Genomic DNA, 19,490 nt, shown 5'->3' with positions numbered 1-19,490 from the left:
TTATGTAGTAATGAAATCTATAGAATATCACTGATCTGCAGCATATTAAAGTCAAACAACTCATGTCATAATTAAATAACAGATAAATACAATGTTCTGTCCCGACAGTTCTTACAAAGCACTGCAGAGCTTGTTGGTCTCTCACATTTCATCATAAACTCTGGTTGTTGGTGACAAACTGTAACTGAATGTCCGTCCTGCAGGAGAAGAGACAGCCCAAGTTCGTCTCTGCTGACATGGATGCGCTGTACGTGGAGGAGCTGCGTACGTCTGTCAACCTGCTGATGGCGAACCTGGAGAGTCTGCCCGTGTCCAAAGGAGGTCCGGACTTTAAACAGAAGCTCAAACGCTCCTCCATAAACAACTCCTTCCTGGACTTAGGAGACGAGGGAGACATCCTGTCCAAGTCTGACGTCGTGCTGTCCTTCACTCTGGAGGTCTGTCTGTGTGTACTTTTAGACATTGAGAATAAGGACATTCTTGGAAAGTGTTGCCTGCCCCTCATCTTTTCCATCGAGTGCTTTCAGAATAAGACTGGGTTTGAGGGTGTGAGGTCAGAATAAGGCATTTGCTTGATAGGTGAGATTTGGGTAACAAGCTCGGGAACGTCCAACATCAGTGTGAGGGACCCCACAAACACAGAGGTGCAAACCAAACGTGGGTTTTCCTGTTGGTACAATTTTACCATGCTAGAAATTGGACGGGGGTCAACAGGTGTCAGAACACAGTGCACCACAGCTTCCTGTGTCCAGTTTTAATGTTATGGCTGATGGATGTACAGTATGTGACTACAGCTTTAGTTCAAAGACAATACAGCAGATGTGCACTACACATCTGTATAGTGTGTTGAATTGTGATCGTGCAGTTTACACAGACAGTTTCACTCAGGAGCAAACAACCAGCAGGTCAAAGTACCTCACATCAGCATAAATCAAAATTCTTATAAAATCAAAACTTTACTTATATAGCATGTTTCGAACACAGTGTTTCACAGATGATTGAATGAATTTAATTCAGATTAAAATATTGAAAACAAATAAACAAAGTAAAAAAAAAAAAGAACCGTACACATGAGACATTTGAACAAGGTGAGTTTGAAGTTTGCTCTTAAAAACATCCACAGATCCTCAGACCTCAGATAACTCAGAGCATTAACACTAAAAGCCGCCTCACCCAAGACTCGAGCCAGAGGATCAGAGAGCACGGACTGGTTCATACACCGGAAGCGTGTCGGACAAGTCGGCGGGTGCAAGGCCAGGAAGTGCTTTGCTGAATATAAAAGCAAATTGATCAGTAAAAAGTAACATGACCTGATGTTAGAGGTGAAACTTCAGCCTGCTTCTGCGTTTTTTTGTTGCTAATGACGTGTTTTTCTTTAATTCCATACGACAAAATAACACAACCTTAAATCCGTTAAAACATAAGAAATGTGGCAAATGTTTGGTTTCAGCTTCTGTCTTTGTTTGTTTGATAGACATCAGCCGTGCAGGTTTAATTACTGATCTTCTGATTGAAACTCGTGCGATTAGTTTTAGAAGACCGAAAACATCATTAAAGGCAGATGTGAAGCATCATAATCACAACATGATCACATTCGATCGATTAAATGGTTTTTCTTGCCAGACTGAGCGGAGTATCTGATTTACTCGCCTGCTGCTTTCAGATTGTGATCATGGAGGTTCAGGGGCTGAAGTCTGTAGCTCCAAACCGGATTGTTTACTGCACCATGGAGGTGGAGGGAGGAGAGAAGCTTCAGACGGACCAAGCTGAAGCCTCCAGACCACAGTGAGTTTTTGAGCATTTTAAAACTCCTCGTGGATTTCTTAACTCATTTTTCTGAATGATGTCTTTTGCATATTTGGAACAAACAAATATCCGAGCAACAGTTTGATGCTAGACTTTTACACATCTGCAGCTTGTTATTAGGTGTAAAGTCTTTTGCATTGTGCTCTAATAAATAAACAATGATGTACTCTAGTAAAAGTATAAGTATCTGCTTCAATGTCTACTTAAGGAAAAGTGAGTACATGATTTATGTGCTTAATGTTTTAGGGAATATTAATTAATTAATGGTAATAAATGATGAGCTAAAGCTGTCTTAACTATATGAGCCGATGCTTTTTTCAGTTTATATTTAAACCACTCATATCGAGTGAGAAGAAGAAGTAGGCCACATCCACTTCAAGTTCAGGAACCCGAAGACTATAATTACTGCATACCGGCTCACTTAAGTACTGATCAACGGCTTTCAGCTTGTCTGGACCGGCACCAGTGTGGCCCTTAGTGGCTGGGCAGGGCCACACCTTGTGGGATGGGATTCAATCCCGCAGACTTCTGTATCACAACCTGATGTTGTACCCATTGAGGCACTAGGCCCCCTACTTTGAGTACTGCAAGTATGTCAAATAAATTTGAATTTTAAGCTTTAAATTAAGACCATAGAAGGAGAAACGGACACTATGCCGGTGTCTCTAGTGAATACTGTAGTTTTTGGTAAAGTGCAGATACGTACATTTTACTAAAGGACAGTAACAAAGTACTTTTACTTTCCACCACTGCCACTGGTACACTTCTTTGGTAGTACAAAAGTTTTTCAATGTGGGGCTTTGGTGAGTCATGTAATGGACTTGCATCCTCATAAATAAGTTTTATCAAAGAGGAAGGTTTTAAGCCTAGACTTAAAAGTAGAGAGGGTGTCTGCTTCCCGAATCTGAACCCGGGAGCTGGTTCCACAGGAGAGGAGCTTGATAGCTAAAGGCTCTGGCTCCAATTCTATCTTTGGAAATTCTGGGAACCACAAGTAGGCCTGCATTCTGAGATTGAAGTGGTCTACTGGGATGATTGTGCTATGAGATCTTCTATATATGATGGAGCCTGATCATTCAGAGCTTTATATGTAAGAAGCAGGGTTTAAATTCTATTCTATATTTAAGTGGAAGCCAATGGAGAGAAGCTAGTGAAGGTTAAATATTATCTCTCTTGCTAGTTCCAGTCAGCACTCTTGCTGCAGCATTTTGGATTAATTGCAGGCTCTTTAGGGAGTTACTGGGGCATCCTGAAAGTAGGGAGTTACAGTAGTCAGACCTAGAAATAACAAATGCACGGACTAGTTTTTCGTCATCACTTTGAGACCGGATGCTCCTAATTTGTTCCGTAGGTGGAAGAAGGCTGTCGCCAGTTGTCGCTGCATGTCTGTCATATTGATGTCATACAGTAGCTGAGAATCCGAGATCTGCACAGTAACAAATAAAAATCTGTTCAGTCTGGTTACTGTTGGACATGTTTGATTCACAGTGTCATATCCAAAGATAATGATACAGCATTCAGACTGTGCTGTAGCATTATTTTTCCTGTTTAATAATAGAAACTAAATAATAAATAGTTTCCTGTCAATTAAAATGACTGATACACAGTTTATTGTTAATGTAGAAGGATTAAAACTTTGTTTTTTTTTGACAGATCTGTCACATCAGCACACTGGTGAACTACAAGAGAAACAAGATAAAACTTTGGCATCATTTATTCTGAAGAGTTTGTCTTGTATCGCAAATAAAAACGGAAACACACAAATTATTTATCCATTATTACTTACTTGACAGAGTTGTAGGCACAAGAAGAATCTGATAAATGGGACAATAAGCATTTTTTTAATGTATCTCTACTTGAGTACATTTAATTGTGGCTGCTTTGACTTTCACTAAACCTTACTTTTACGCCACCACATTTCAAATCAAAGTTTGTTTTAGATGCTACAATCGTGTTACTTTACACAAATATCAACGGCTTTCGTCTTGTCCATTCAGGGGTCACCACAGCAGAACGTGTTCCGCGCTTTGGTTTGTTACCCCGGATGCCCTTCCTGCCGCAAACCTCCCATTTTTTTCCAAGGTGGCAATAGGTGGCTGGGCGGGGCCACAACCAGACAATCACTTACTTTACACATTTTGTATAATTGTTAAAGTTTTTTTTTTTTTCGAAAACAAATCACTAGACGGGAATTTCCTTACTTCACCAGGCACAGTGTCAGCTTCTCCTTCCATGGTCTTCACATTTCACAGTACTTAAAGTAGGCCTGTATGCAGTAATTTTACTCTGTTGCCGGTTGTGCTGAGTTTGGCCTGTGTACAGAGATCTGCATTCATTGCTCAGGAGTGATAACCATTGGACTAATGGTCTATTTTCAGACCTAAAGCAGTGAGCTGCTGAGTTCATGGTGAAATCATTGAATGCCGTGTCAAAGTAACATGTGAAGCGGAGCAAAGCCAGTTGTCGGCGTTGCTGCACTGAGAACTGAGAGAGAGCTGGTCCCTGCTGATTCACACGTTTACATGATTGATGGACTGAGCACATTTTTGTCCTCCCCTCATTGTTAAGGACGCCGCCACATGCACTAGTGTGAAGACCGTCCACAGTGTTAGTTGGATTAAATCAGGTGGAAAGAACAAAATAAAGATCCAAGAGAAGCACAGAGCTTTACTCTCATGTTTCCTCATTAAAGCATTTATTTCTGTGGCTCTTGAATTCTGTTCGTCCTCATCCTTATGTCCAGCTCTCTGGACATTTTCTCAGTGGTGGTTTCAGTGTTTTATTCTTGATATGACAAAGCTGTTAGTGAGGCTGTTACTGTCTCTGTGTGATGGTCCAACATAAGGAGGTTAGAAAGAAAAGTGAAAAGAATAATATTCATTAATAGAGATATGAAGGTCAAAGTTGGCCTTTATTGTAGTTTAGTTTTTGTTTTGATTGCTGCAGCTTAACATAGTGTTGTTTTACAGCCTGAAACTAAAGTGTGACATTAACTTTTGAGGCTCTGATCTCGGTTTGGTAGTGAAGACACATGAACAGAAATAACGCTGTGTTTTCAGCCTGCTGAGCCTTCACTCCTGATTCATAATAAGATAATAGTCTCTGAAGATGAAATGAACACAGGTCTCCTTAGCACAGTCACCTGACACTAACCCACAGCTTTGAAATGCTCTCATCTCTCTGTGCTTTGCTGACAGAAGATGACTAATCTCTGCACTTTATGTAACAGAAGAAGAGTTGACCCTCAGCTTCCACAATTATCACTCGCCGTGTTTCTCATTCTCCTGCCAAGGCTGAAACCGCGAGGAGATGAGGCCACGTTACAGTGATGCGAGTCAATCTCATCTCATCTCAACACGCACGCGCGCGCATGGCTCCGATCTTTGTCCTCGCCAGCAACTGATTCACACCTGTGACTCCCAAACAGGACGTTCTGATACCAGAATCAGGAATCCTGGATCAGGAATGGCCTGATCTTGCCTTTGTGTACTTGTACTTGTAAAATTCTCCGATACTACACCTGATACTACACCATGTGTAGTATCTGTGGCTGACATCGACAACATCAGAGGGTTATATATAGTAACTAGAACGTTACCTAAAGTTCACTTTGTTTTCCAAAGTTATTTTACCTGTGTAGACCCTACAGTCAATGTTGTCCGCTTCTTAATCCAGGATCTCGCCCTGAATCTGTTCTTTGTTCGTTTTTTATTTCCGCCATTTGCTTTGGCAGAAGAACGTGTTCTCACAGAATTTGCTTAACTGCAATTTATTGATGCGCAGCAACTCTAACTAGAAGCAAAACGGTTGAGTACATGTATAAGTATTCGTGCTCGGTCTGGGGAAAAAGTGCTATCAGGACATCCCTAGTTTGTCAGACTAAATGCTTTCTACTCGTTACTCCCTAATGCTCGTTTGGTATAAAATTGAAACCTAAATCAAAACATTTTATCCTTTTGTATGTTTTTTAAGGGCATCTTCAAAGCAAGTAAGTGAAAGCCCTTTATATCAGACTTGGGACTGATGCTCAATTCAGGATTTTCCACCCAGAGAGAACCTGTTCCAGCTTAGTACAGAAACCACTATACTCTGTAGCAAATCAGCATATTTCAACTGCTGCTGTTTTTATACAGAAATAATCGAATAAACTGTAAATAAAAAGTCAGAATGAAATGAACACTTTAAAATATTAAAGGAATCACTAGAATACAAAATTTCATGAACAAACTATCTCATTATTTCATTTTATTTTGTTATTTAATGTTTTGGATTCTCCTTTACACACATCTGTTCCTTATTATATCCTAAGAAGATGTTAAAGCCATATTGGTGTCACATGTTCTACACCTGCTTCCTCGTCCACTGGAAACACTGTGGAGCAGCATCTCTTTACTTCCAATAGTTCAGTGGTTTTTCTGACATTTTTCATGTTCTACGCCGCACCGAATTCAAGTTTGCGCCACGTTTAGATGCTCTGTGGCCGTGTTTGAATGTGACAGCCCTTTGTGCCTCTAACCCTCTGTTATGTTAATTCACTTTAAATGTCGGCAAAGCCAATCTCACAGCACAGCTGCTGCTGTTAATTTGTGACAGTGTAGTAAAATAATAATTTCACCTGCAGCCAACACCATCTCGGTAATGACTGCTGATTAACATAATAGGCTATTTGTGAGCCATGATTATTTTTCTCCCTAGATCTGACATGTTACAATTCAAACACAAATATATGGAAATGAGACACATAATATTGTGAATTCAGCTGCATGAAAACCCAGTGTAGATGTGTAGTGTAGAGAAGAAGGATCCCAGAACAGTGTAGTTTTTGCTACATGATTATATATGTCACTAGAGGTGTGATGATCCTCCAAACTCGGATAGTTTTGTTTCTTAATTACATTCTGGAACAGAACTGGGCTCTGAGCACTTTTGAACCAAGTCTCAAACATAGTCCTGTTGCTGCTCTATTAACACAGTGTTACTTTTTCAGTCGTTTTCGGGGAATAGAGTAAATTTAGTCTAATGGTTAGATAATTAACCAGGGCGACCTATTAAAGAGGTCACAGGAGGGACAAAAAGTCACAGGGTGGGCAATGATTCACTTTATGGCCCAGAAGAAGGTAGGAAAAGGGTGAGTTCAGGGTCACAAGGTCTATGGTGAAGGTCCAACTAAAGGATTTTATTGCTTCACAAATTGCATCAGCAAACAACGTAAAAGGGAAGAAGAATGATGTCAACTGCATATGGTTTCACATGGTTTCTTCATTCACGTTTTGTAAGGGTCCTCCCTTTGTTGAGTTGGATAATAAATCGAAGGGCTTTGAGAGAAACGACTCAGAGGATGCTGACGTGATGTAGTGTTATTCTCCATGCTGCCACATATTAAATTGAGATGGTTCATCATGTCCTTTTTTCAATTGTTCAAAATCTTGAAACACTTGACTAAGGAAGAGGGAACATTTCTATGACACGTAAACCCCACCTACAAATATCAGAATTCTGTCATAGTGGATTAAATTTTCCATCATTACTGTCAGAACTGAAACATGAGACGTTTGAGTTGTGGTTTCACAAAACTAGTTATTATTTTAGTATTTAAGAAAAATGCACTTCTAAGGTGGGTAGCTGAGCATCATCCATATTGTTGCATGTCCCCTGTGAACACACTGTTCGACACTCCACATTGTTTTTTTCTGTCTATTCTCTGTATCCTTTTACCTTTATGCTCACATTAAACAAGTTGTTTCCCTGACACTGCTAGAACAGTGTGCTGTTGCGGGAGTTTAAGTAATTATTCAGCTTGGCAACCATTCATTTAGATGGGCAGTAAAACTGGATTTGTGTCTATAATCAAATGAGAAAATATTTTTAACTCCAAATCAACAACAGACAAAGCATTGCAGAAGTGTCGTTCCTGAACTGTAAAATCCACTTCTTAAACTGTTACAGCTTGTAAATAAATTCAAATTCTAATTCTTGTCACTTACCCTCTACAAACGGCTCTCACCAGTTGATGTGTTTTCCTTCGCTGTGCTGTCGCATTCTGTTCAATTTCAATTCAACTTTATTTACCCTAATTCAAACCAAAGTCATCTCAAGGCACTTTACAGAATAATGTCAAGACTATAAAAATGTATGAAGAGAATCCAACAATCCCCCCCATTGAGCAGCAAGAGTGGAGAGGAAAAACTCCCTTTAACGGAAGAAACCTCCAGCAGAACCAGGTTCAGGGTTAGCGGCCATCTGCCTTGACCGGTTCGGGCGAGTGGAAAGTGAAGAGAGAAAAGAAAAGGGCAACAAAAAGCGACAACAAAACATCAGGCAGGTTGGTAGGACCAGTAGCTGCACACTGGAAGACACAGAGCTCCAAAGCCAAAGTTAATGTCATACAGTGGTGATGAATGAGTAGTGAGAGGAGAGGACAGAGGGACAAGAGGAGAAAGGAGCTCAGTGCATCGGGGAGGGGGGGGGGTCAGCAGTCTAAGCCTATAGCAGCATAACTGTAACTAACTAACTATATGCTTTATTAAAGAGGAAGGTTTTAAGCCAAGACTTAAAAGTAGAGAGGGTGTCTGCTTCCCGAAACTGAACTGGGAGCTGGTTCCACAGGAGAGGAGCTTGATAGCTAAAGGCTCTACAAGGAGGCCTGCATTCTGAGAGCGAAGTGGTCTATGGGGATGATATGGAACTATGAGGTCTTTTAGATATGATGGAGCTGATGAGTGAGTGACACTTGCTGTCGGCCGTTGGTTGGGTGCCTGGAGGACGGCGGGAATCTGCGGGTAATGAGGCTGCCCTTTCACATGTACCAGCTGCTGGTGGACTTCTTTCTTTTTTTCTTTTCTCAAAGCCATCTCCATCTGCCAGAAACCCCAAACCGAACCAATTAGATAAGCTCACCGGGACCTAATGACCTCGCCCGTCAGGATCCTGTGTCGTAACCCGACTTCACTGCAGCCTCTGTAACCTTTCAGTGTAATTAGTGCACGGAGCACTTCCATGTCCCTCATCTTCAATAACAGAGCAGTAAACGTAATGTCCACTTAGTTAACTGTAATTACACAGACAACGTTATTAACTGCGAAAACACTGTCGCCCAATTGCTTGATGCCACCTGCCGTTGTTGTGTAACTGCTCTTTAATCACAGAGGAACTTTTCATTAGTAAACCCATTAATCACGCCACTGTTTCTATTATGTTGAGTACAAATAAAATACTAGTGGGTATTTTCCAATTATTGCAGGTATTTTTAGATTTATTTCATCTGTGTAAAGGAAATTAGTTTAATTGTTTTCCTCCTGTGTCACTCGATGCAGGTTTTAAATTACAAAAGTAAGTCTTCCCTTGGAAAATTATGCTGAAGCAAAGGTGGGTTTCAGTTTCAGATATAATCAGTGGGTAGAAATGCACATTTTTAAATGTAAACAAACAAATCCATCTATTGTGTTAAGTAATAACATGAACCGTAGTGCAATTGTTTGATGATTGTATACTTATTCCTAGTGTCGATTTTCTTTTTATATATATTTTGTAATACTGCACAAAGGGTTTTTCCCTCACATTTGCACATTTTGCTGCTGTAACGTGGAAATTTCAACACTGTGGGATGAATGAAGCCATTGGTACAGAGTGAAAAATGCTCCCGTTCACCTCCTTCAGGATTGTAACTTGTCACCGTTCCTGGATGTGATTTCCATGGTGGAGTGTCCATTTTGGGACCTAAGGATCACTCTCAGCTCCATGAGATGCACACGCCGGAGCAAATGATTGTCAATTGATTCCTTCGGGTTGTGAGCGAGTCTTTGGCCCAAGTGAAGGGCTTTAAGTATCTTTAAGCTTCCTCTGCAGGGTGCTCGGCCTTAAAGCAAGGGTATGGACTTTGGACACCTGAAGGGAGCTCGGAGTCAAGCTGCTGTAAATCTATGAATATGTATGAAAACAAGCAACAGAGGTTTTACCTTTAAATTAGTCTGACAATCTGTTTTTGCTCCTATTTAGTTTTAATGTTTTTAAATTGCAAAGACGCGTTGCCAAATCACACAAGTCATAATGAAACTGTATATAACCATCACGTTATCGCTGGCTGTCATCTAACACATTTGATGTCTGTGATCACACTGATCTCTCTCAGCGAAGCTTAAAAATCAGGAAAGTATCAAGACATTCAGCAGAGCTTGACGGCCCCAAAAGCAACTCATTACAACCTAGGCTGCATGTTGCTCCATTTAATATGTAAAAATGAAGCAGACGTATGTAGGAAAGAGATTCATTGTCTTTTATTTATTAATTGATGTTTTAGCATCTCATTCCTACCATGTTTAAACAGTTCAGATTAGAACAAAATTGCAGTTGTGGTAGAGACGAACCACACTAAGCCTGTTGCCTGCAGCTCTTAATCTCCACAGCTCACTGTGGCTTATTCCTCTTGCGCCGGTGCTAGATCCCACCGCAATAATGAGACCCTGCCGGCACGAAGTGCTGCACGTTCCGCTCTTGCATAAGACTGTGAATGGTGGATGTGCATGATCAGAACTTACAAAATGTGCTGTTGTTAAAGGACGACTTTGCTGATATTGAACCTGCTTCTTTTGGTTGGCATTAAACTTCCCTCTGACTTGGTTAGTAATTACGGTCAACCTGTTTTTCCAGAGCTCCAACAGATGACGACATATGAACTCCCAGTGATGAAAAACCCCTCTGGGTGATGTCATCTGTTGGAGTTTTTCAGCTGGAAGCAGAGAAATATTTTAACATAGGCAAGTCAGAGGGGAAGTTTAAAAGCATTGTACGTTTACAACCTAAACTAAAGCCGTAGAAAGCCAGTTGAAAATTGGTGAAGTTGCCCTTTAATGTCGTGGTCTCTGATACTCTAAGATGAACAATCAGATTGGACTCACTGAGACAGACAGACACCAGTTGACATAGATTCAACACATTAAACTCCAACAGATGTTCCCCGACGTCCCAACGATGGACAACGGTGGGGTTGGTGTGTCCCGGCCGTGAAGCCGAGATGTAAGAATTCTAATTGTAAGCCTGTTGAAAGACTCGCTGTGTATTTAAGAAATACTCTTTCTTTCAGGTGGGGGACTCAGGGCGACTTCACCACGACCCACCCTCTGCCCTCAGTCAAAGTGAAGCTGTTCACAGAGTGCACTGGTGTTCTGGCTCTGGAGGACAAGGAGCTGGGCCGGGTGAGTCCATCTACACTGGGCGCACTCAGGCTGAGCTATGCTGATAAAACACGTTATCAACATTTAAATAACTTTTTAACTTATCGACGAGTAAAACCATTGTGACCTTTTAAACTGGAAATACCAATTGTAGAATTTCCTTCTGTGCGTTTAAAATAAGTGGACTAAAAAAAACAACACAAATGTGCGTAACATGTCTTCACTATGTCTACATGTCTGAAAGCACCGAGCTGCTGCCATGTGATTGGCTGATTAGATATTTGCATTAACAAGCAGTTAATCAGCTGAACCTAATCAACCAAAATCACAATCACTGAAATTGATTGTGACATAATAAATCAGCTAATTTTTTTCCCCCTGGAGAATAAAACCACCAGACAAATTTAGAGCCACTTAATTGGTTCCTGATTCCGATTGGACAGTGAGGGGTAACGTTTAGCAGGGAACTGTTCTTCGGGATGTTTTCGGCGTTAACTGTGTAAGCGGATGCTGAGTGACTGAGTTCAGACTGTGTTGTAATGGAAGCACACAGATGAAGGAAACACAAAGAGCTGTGGTTGCAGCCCTCACAGCTGCTGTTTCACTTTCTTCTTTTCATCATACAAATGAAAAAAAATAAATAAAAAAGCCTCAACGTGGCATCAGAACCAGCTGACCAGTGGTCTTAGGGTAGAAATTCGGGCTTTTTCCAACACTAATGACTGGAAACATGTGGGCTGAGGCAGAGTCTCGCTGAGACAGTGTGTCAGTCAATGTGTTGTTAGGAAGTAAACAGATCTATTTCTGTTCACAGTTCCAGAATAAAATTTGTTGTTAACTCACACTTTCCTGCGCACGAACTCCAGCTCAGAATTATATTCAAAATGACAACATTTCCATTCAATTCAGATCTCCATCCAGTCCAACCATGTCACTGACCTCCAACGGGATGTTGGGCTCCATGATGGTACAAGGTGGCCAATTAATCATCTCCCAGCAAACACTAATTCCATACTGTTGGTCACAAGCACAGAACCATCACAAAGACCATAAAGGTTATTATTTCCCCAAACGCATCAATAAACATGTCATGAGTCAAATTAACTTATTCCCTGAGACTTTTTTTCCCCCATCTAGTCTGAAACTAAACTAAAAACCGAAAGCCGTCACCGTATTGTTACCTGAAAGTTCAGTTGGATCTTTTTAAGACCTTGATTCTGTGGCCACACAGACTCCGTCCTTACTACAGACGACGGCCTGCTCATGTCAGACAAAAGCACAACACTCGCTGGCTGCTGTTGGTGTAGGATTAAGCTGCAGTTTAATCCTCAATTATCACACAAGTTGTAGCAACGAACGGCTGAATTTGCTGCACGACTGTTATACTCGTGATGCTGTCAAAGGTTTGTTTACATCAAAACCACCAAATGATTATCGCTGGTTGTCTCTGGCCCCCTCTACCAGGTGGTCCTGAACCCAACCACAAACGGGCCGAAGCAGCCAGAGTTCCACCGGATGGTCGTCCCCAAGAACAGTCAGGACACTGAGCTGAGGATCAAGCTCTCTGTCCGCATGGACAAACCCCCCAACATGAAGCACAGTGGGTGAGTCGGCTGCTGTCGCTCAGGTTTTTAATTCGACGCTTGACAGTGAAGAAGCAGACATGAGGCAAAAAGAGCTGACGCTCAGTGTGTCAGTATCCATTGGTGTGAGAATTAGAGCTTAGAATTAGCTTTCGTAATAATTAGTAAGTTTGTGAAAGAAAATAAAACTCACAATGTTTAATTTAAAGCTTTGCTAATGATATTCAATATACTTTAAAGTGTGTGTGTGTGCGGGTCAGGGATTTTTTCTGTGCAGGCTGGCAGCTCCACCTGCTGGTGAAATAAAGGAAGCAGAATCAGTCTGTGCTGTGGTCACAGCAATAATTTAGAACAACTACAACAACCTTCATTGTCACTGAGCAGATTTACATACTGCACAAAACGACCCGTCTGAAACTGCACATTATAAACACCGAGCTGAAACAAATGCAGTGTAATCAGTCCTGCTTTATAGAATACAATAAAAGAATAATACTTTGATTCCTTCCAGGAAATGACTGGTGCAGCAGCCCACTAGAAACAAAAAGAGAGATAGAAAATGAATAAAAATAGCAACAAAATAGCATAAAATCATGAAGGCGATAATGGTCAGTTTTTTTTTTTTTATTCAGCTTGAATTGCACTGTGTTATACTGACAGGTATTTTATCCATCACCTTTATATTAACAGGAATTGGCTAAATAACAGGAAACAGTTGTCAGGAAGTTTTCCATCAATGCAGTTCAGTTCATTTAAATGGTTTAAAGGCTGAATTTTATGAGGTGGCTGTAGTTTGTGGTGCTGTTAGTTATTTTGTCATTATGAAGTTCATCATTTTTGACTGTTTAATAAACGTTTTTTAGAGTTTTAAAGATTTGTAGATTTTACTTTAGACTTTAGCATAAATTTGAGAAAAGGGCTTTAATTAACTTTCTCTGAGCTCGTTTGCCTCGCTGCTGACTGCTGAGCAGGAGTGGAAAAAAGTCTATAGGAGTAAAAGTACAGTTTCATCACAAGCATTTGACTGCAGTACGTTTTCTTAATGAGGGAAGTGTTTGAATTGTTATGAACTATACAGCAAGCAACAAAATATTCAGACAAACAAAAAGTCAGTAAAAATAGTCACATGAATGATGGAAAACTTCACAGCATAATTCTTTGAACCTGCTAAGAGAAATTAAGGATTCTAAGTTCAGCAGTTGCTAACATTTAAATGGTAAATGGCTGTTTATATAGCACTTTGACAATGTTGCTTCTCACACACACACACACACACACACACACACACACACACACACACACACACACAAAAGAGGGGCCGGGAATCAAACGGCTGACCCTGTGGTCCACGGACGGCCGCCTTATCAACTGAGCTAAGAATGTGCATTTACCCTAAAAGCATTTCTGATGAGCTCAGTTACATCAGGATGTTAAGAAGAATTGAACCGTTGTTTCTCGGATTATCTGAATTCAATTTGAATTAGCGACAGTATCTTATTGTAGCCAGATGATGGCAGCAGAACCTCATTAACAAGCTTAGAACAAGTCCTAATGTCTGGATGTTTACTGAGAAGTAACTGTCCTGGAAGAGGCACTCGAAACTTTAAAAGTAAGAGTCCTGCTTTCAAAAACTCCACTAAAGGAAAAGTACTTAAGTATTATGACGTATATCTGTAACATTAGCACAGTGATAATATTATATTAAAGTTGTTTTTAGTGGCATATGAAGCCTGTTTTTTGCATGGTAGAAGCACTTTGCTTCTACCATGCAAAAAACAAAGTGAGTGAGATAAGGAAAGAAATTACCCTGAAAGGCACCTAAAGCTGTCGGATACATGTAGATGTCAAAGTATGTCAAGTATTTCTTTCTGAAATGTGGTGAATGAGATGCATAAAGCATCACTCACTTCACAGTTTAACTGTCGCTAACAAGAGAAACCAGCCCTCACTCTCCCTGCTCTGCTCTGCTCTGCTCTGCTACTACCTACTCTGCCCCAACTCACCTTGCACAGCATTTTATCAATTTACATTAAATTAGAAGTTGTAAAACTTGCTAATCACTCAGGATAAATATAAAATTCTCTGACTGGTTAGAAGGACGAGCCTCTCTGCTCTGCTGCCTATGAGTGAAACTACACAGGAGTTATCAACAGAATCTCTCTCGAAGTTTTAGAATGGACTTAACAAATATTTGAAAAAAGTGACATACTGCAGCTACTACTGTAATTATTTCTCACTGCTGTAGAGCAACTTAAATCACCTAATCTGTGACAAAACTAGGTTTCTCAATATGAGCAGTGATGTTTGAGTTGTGTTGTTATAGTCTTGGTCATCTTATAAAAATGCCTCCTGGGAGCCCCCCATTGGAGGGTTTTCCAAGCCCAGCTGGTAGGAGACCCCGTCTCACTTGGCCTGGGAATCCCACAAGAGAAGTTGGAAATTGTTGAGGAGAAGGACGTCTAACAAAGCCTCTAAAAACCTGCTGCCACCGCCACACTTCTGATGAGGGATGTGCACAAACTGTTTTCTCCAGGCCACAGCTAATGGACAGACCCACACAACTCACTGGTTTCCCATCAAACTGCACATTGATGATCCACAGGAGACCTGTGTGAGTAAAGTTCCCAGGACGATGGAGAAAAAGATGGGATTTCTGAAGACACCCTCACATTCTTCTCCCCATGAATCTTACGGGCATTGAGCTCATTGAAGATCTGAATGAGAACAAAAGTGTTGAACACGATGGTGGTGGATATGCAACGAATGTTGGAATAAATATTTAATGCATAATGTAATTAGTGTGTGTAGGGCAGCATTTGCCAAACATAGATTCCAATAGTGGCCAACTGAACAGTGCATATCATCAATACTGTTTTTACTGTCATTCAAATATCTTTAATGTTGCAATCAAAAGTATTAAGTTCCAGGATTAATGTCAGCGAAACATCTAAATCATCTTCTGGATGTAAATACATCTCACTGTGTTAATGTTATCTAATGATGTAGCTTCTCCTCATTCCCCTCTCCAGCTGTGCAGTGTCAATCCAAGCCTGGTAGAAATTGGGGAGGGTTGCGTCAGGAAGGGCATCTGCCGTAAAAACTGTTCCAAATCAACATGCAGACAATGATCCGCTGTGGCGACACTGAACTCACGGGATAAACAGGACAAAAACAAAAAACAAAACAAAAAAAAAGATGTAGCTTTCTTCTCTCAGATACATTCAGTGAGAAAGATACTGAACCTCAAACGTAGCAGCCTGTCCAACAATTTTATGTGTTGTTGTCTTTTGGTAGTTTTTCCCTCATTTTCCCCCTGAACACATCTCAGATGTGTTTCTGTATCCGCCACACAGAGATGGTATAAACCCAAAAATGACTTATCTGGTAGCTTTGAATAAGGAGAGAGGCTGAGGAGCAGAACGGAGCAGGATCAGATGCAGTTTTCAAAACCTCCACAGTGGGTCAGTGTGAGACTCTCCAGATCCACTTCTTCTTCTTTATGTGTTTAATTTGTCATTTCTGAACAACACTCACCTGCAACAAGGTGTCACCCTGTGTTTTCATTTCCCTCCCTCCTGGGTATTTGATGCTGTTTTCACTGAGAAGCTTTGATCCAGGGACTAACCGAAGGCAACCAGGGGCCTGTAGGCTGCACTTACGATTAAAAAATAAAAAATAAATCAGCATATTTTAACGTGACCCAAAAAGACTCCTCGAGAGTCGCAGCAACAAAATCCAAAAAGAGGCCAACGGACGCAGGAATTTGAGCTGGAAAAAAAAAAAAGAAAAGAAAAAAGAGCACAAACAGAAAATGAAAAACATTAAGGGGACACGAGCAGGTTAAAGATGTGAACCCGTTAAGAGGCCGACGGAGGCAGGAGCACATTTTACTTTCAGAGTGAAAAAGGCTCAGAAGGAGAAAAAGTGCAAACAGATGAGACTCAAACACATTTGGATTTTTTTAGACTTAAAGACCAAAGAAATGTATTTTAATCACACATAACAGCTTCTGTTTGTAGGAGCATTTCACCTCTGTGTCACTTGTTCATGATCATGAAATGCATGATGTTTGGATTATATATTATAGAATTACTGAGTGAATTTCTATAGGTTCCAAGGAAGGTGGAGTTTAACCAAGAAAACTACTACAAAAAAATGTCTCGTATTATATAAATAAAAGCAAAGAACATGATGCAACGTTTTCATGCTCATTTTAAAGGTATTTTACCTTAAAGTAAGTTTTAAAAAAAAAAGCTAATTTTGTCATATTAGTTCTTTTGACAATTTCCTTTTTTGAAATTCAAAATTTATGTTGCCAAACATCAACTTCTCATGTGTGCTGGAGTCAACACACACACACTCAAATCAGGTGCCATCGACAAAAAAAAAGACAAAAATCCACGATTCTACTATAAACAAAGGAAAATTCTGCTGGTCAGAAATTTCCTGTCTCAGCGGGAAGAACTACTGCTCAGTGGCGGAAATGTATTTAAGACCTTTTTTTGGAAAAAGGTAATTTTTTTCATTTTATCCAAAACTAGTTTTTTCTCAATCAACAAAAGTCAATTTTCTTGACTCTGCTGCAGCCGTATGTGGTTCCTCCTTGTTCTGCCTCTTAAAAAAAATGGTGAAATGACTTTTTAAGCAAAATCAGCCTGTGTTTCTGCACAACCATCAGAGCCTGAATATGCAGCTAAGTGACCAGTTTTTTCACAGTGAGGACTGTTAAATGCCTGCAGTGAACTCTGTTGCGGCTCCGGCCCATTCGTCCGGGCCGTGGCATCACGCGGCTTGAATGGTTGTTTGAAACCTAATTTTCACAAGTGGCTGGCGAGCGGTGCCACATGTTAACCCGGCGTCGTGCAGAATGGCCCAGATTCTCCGTCCAGCCGCGCCACAGCCTTGACTGGAGGCCTTTTCTTTAAGCGCGGGCAGCAGGGCTGAAGAAAGAGGTCTCGCCATCGATTGATTTTCCTCACTTGCACTTGCCTGTATCCCACGCTTCAGGAGGCTCGGGAGCAGCCATTGATTGAGAGGCCACGCTGGTCATTCTTCCAATTTCTTCGAGACTTCCTGAATGAGCTGCTGTCTGTGTCACAGACTCTCTCAGCTCGGCACTCATTACTGCATTTCTCCCTTTTTTTTAGTTGCACATTATTAGAGCAGGACATTTCGGTCACAGCTGAGAGAATAGTGACATAATGTGGCGTGATGGAAGGCGACTTAAAATCAATCTTCATATCAAGGGTTTTATCTGCGAAGAATCTCTCCTGGTGAAAGGCTGACAGCTGACCTCATCTTCAGCCAAACGCACACAATCTACTGAGTGTAGAAAGTGTCAGGAGTGAAACACACCTTCAGATCTGATATGTTCTTTGCTCTTCTGTTGTTCTAATTTGTGACCTCAAGTTAACAAGGAGACATCTTCATTACTTTTACGACTGGAACAAAGCTCATTGTTTTCCTCCTTGTTTTTTTAGCTTTGAACCAAATAATCAAGTAACACATGTTGGCAAATGTCCGTCCCGGTTTCAAATGGTCCCAAACACAAATATGTTGATCTCCTCATAATGGAGAAGCTGAAACCAGAGAACATCAGGTGTTTTTAGTGTTTTTGCTTTTTAAATGATCAAAAGAAACATTTCTGTAAACTAACACATTAATTGACTGTCACAGCTCTGAAAGAAGGATAATTTAGCAGGATAATTGGAGGCATGAAAATATCAACCTTTCTACTGACACAAAATATATTTATATTTATTTCACATTCGACAACAAGCTCACCTCAAGGTCTATGTACAGTGGTACGTGTTCTGGATCTTTTAGTCATATCACATGATCTTGTGCAGAGTTTGTTCGCAAAGTTTGTGAAACTAAAGATGGTGACCTTCACATTTGTCTGAGCACTTTAAAATTGTATTGTCCATATTCTCATCTCCAGTTCAGTGTATTTTCATGAGCTTGGGAACAACATTTCCATGAACTGGGTTGATTTGAAAAATAAGAATAAAAAAAGAATAATCTTAAACAATTACTACTTAATTTTATTTATTTCTGAAAGTCTGAAATGAATGTTTATCTCATGGAACAACAGTGATGTTTACATATTAAATATATTTTGTTTTATACATCACCATGCAATCTCCCAAAATTATGTTCCTTTTCAAAATCAGCAAGCATGTGTCTCTGTGTAGCTCTGCAAATACAAAATTTGAATAATATTAATGAAAACCCAAAGGCAGCAATAACATTGTGAATAGAATCCAAAATAACCGTTGTGATAGGCTGATGATACAAAAATGGAAGGAATTATGTCCAAGCAATTAAGAAGATGAAATAATTGAGTGTTTTCCTGAATCTAAAGTGCAAACACAGTTGCATTTTTCTAGATAATGTGATGAAATATTTTGTATAAAATGTGCAAAAATGACTTAATTAAGCACTGAACATTTTCTTTCTAAGGAAAAGTGTGTTGCAAGAAAGTAATTACACCACAGACCCAAGTTCTTCTCCAAAGTTCTGTGTGTTTGAGTTTAGGCAAGAAAAACACTTAAGTTTAGAGAGAAGTTTTTAGAGAACAGTTTTTCTCTATTAAAGTTAGTTTTTTATTATATATATTATTAGAAATATACTCCATAACTCAATGTGGAGAGGTGCTGTCGACGTCTCCTTTGGCACAAACTCATAGAATGGCATTGGTGCAAAGCCTCAACCTTCCAACCAGTCAGAGAAGGTCAAACCCTGCAAGTCCCATGCTGACACGCTTCGAGTCTCATGCTACAGCTTATTGCATATTGTAGCTTTAAGTTCATTTGATGCTTTGTGTGTGTGTGTTGCAGGTACCTGTACGCTGTGGGACAGAGACTCTGGAAACGCTGGAAAAAGAGATACTTCGTTCTCATTCAGGTGAGAAACTGGTGAGACTGTGATC

At 40.3% G+C, this 19,490-nt stretch overlaps 1 protein-coding gene across 1 annotated transcript in view; it reads left to right on the top strand.

Annotated features, from left to right (window-relative positions):
- Positions 1-19,490, top strand: part of cadps2 (Ca++-dependent secretion activator 2) — a gene marked incomplete in the record, with an annotated part of 186,010 nt that overhangs the window by 82,679 nt on the left and 83,841 nt on the right. The window contains 5 exon segments of the mRNA XM_067492860.1: positions 204-437; positions 1,664-1,785; positions 10,886-10,997; positions 12,441-12,580; positions 19,399-19,465. Coding sequence (XP_067348961.1) covers positions 204-437; positions 1,664-1,785; positions 10,886-10,997; positions 12,441-12,580; positions 19,399-19,465 — 675 coding nt within the window.

The sequence above is a fragment of the Channa argus genome, chromosome 23 (genome assembly GCF_033026475.1).
Source record: "Channa argus isolate prfri chromosome 23, Channa argus male v1.0, whole genome shotgun sequence".
NCBI lineage: Eukaryota > Metazoa > Chordata > Actinopteri > Anabantiformes > Channidae > Channa > Channa argus.
Note: the sequence above shows the minus strand (reverse complement) of the source record. Positions and strands in the feature narration are given on the sequence as shown.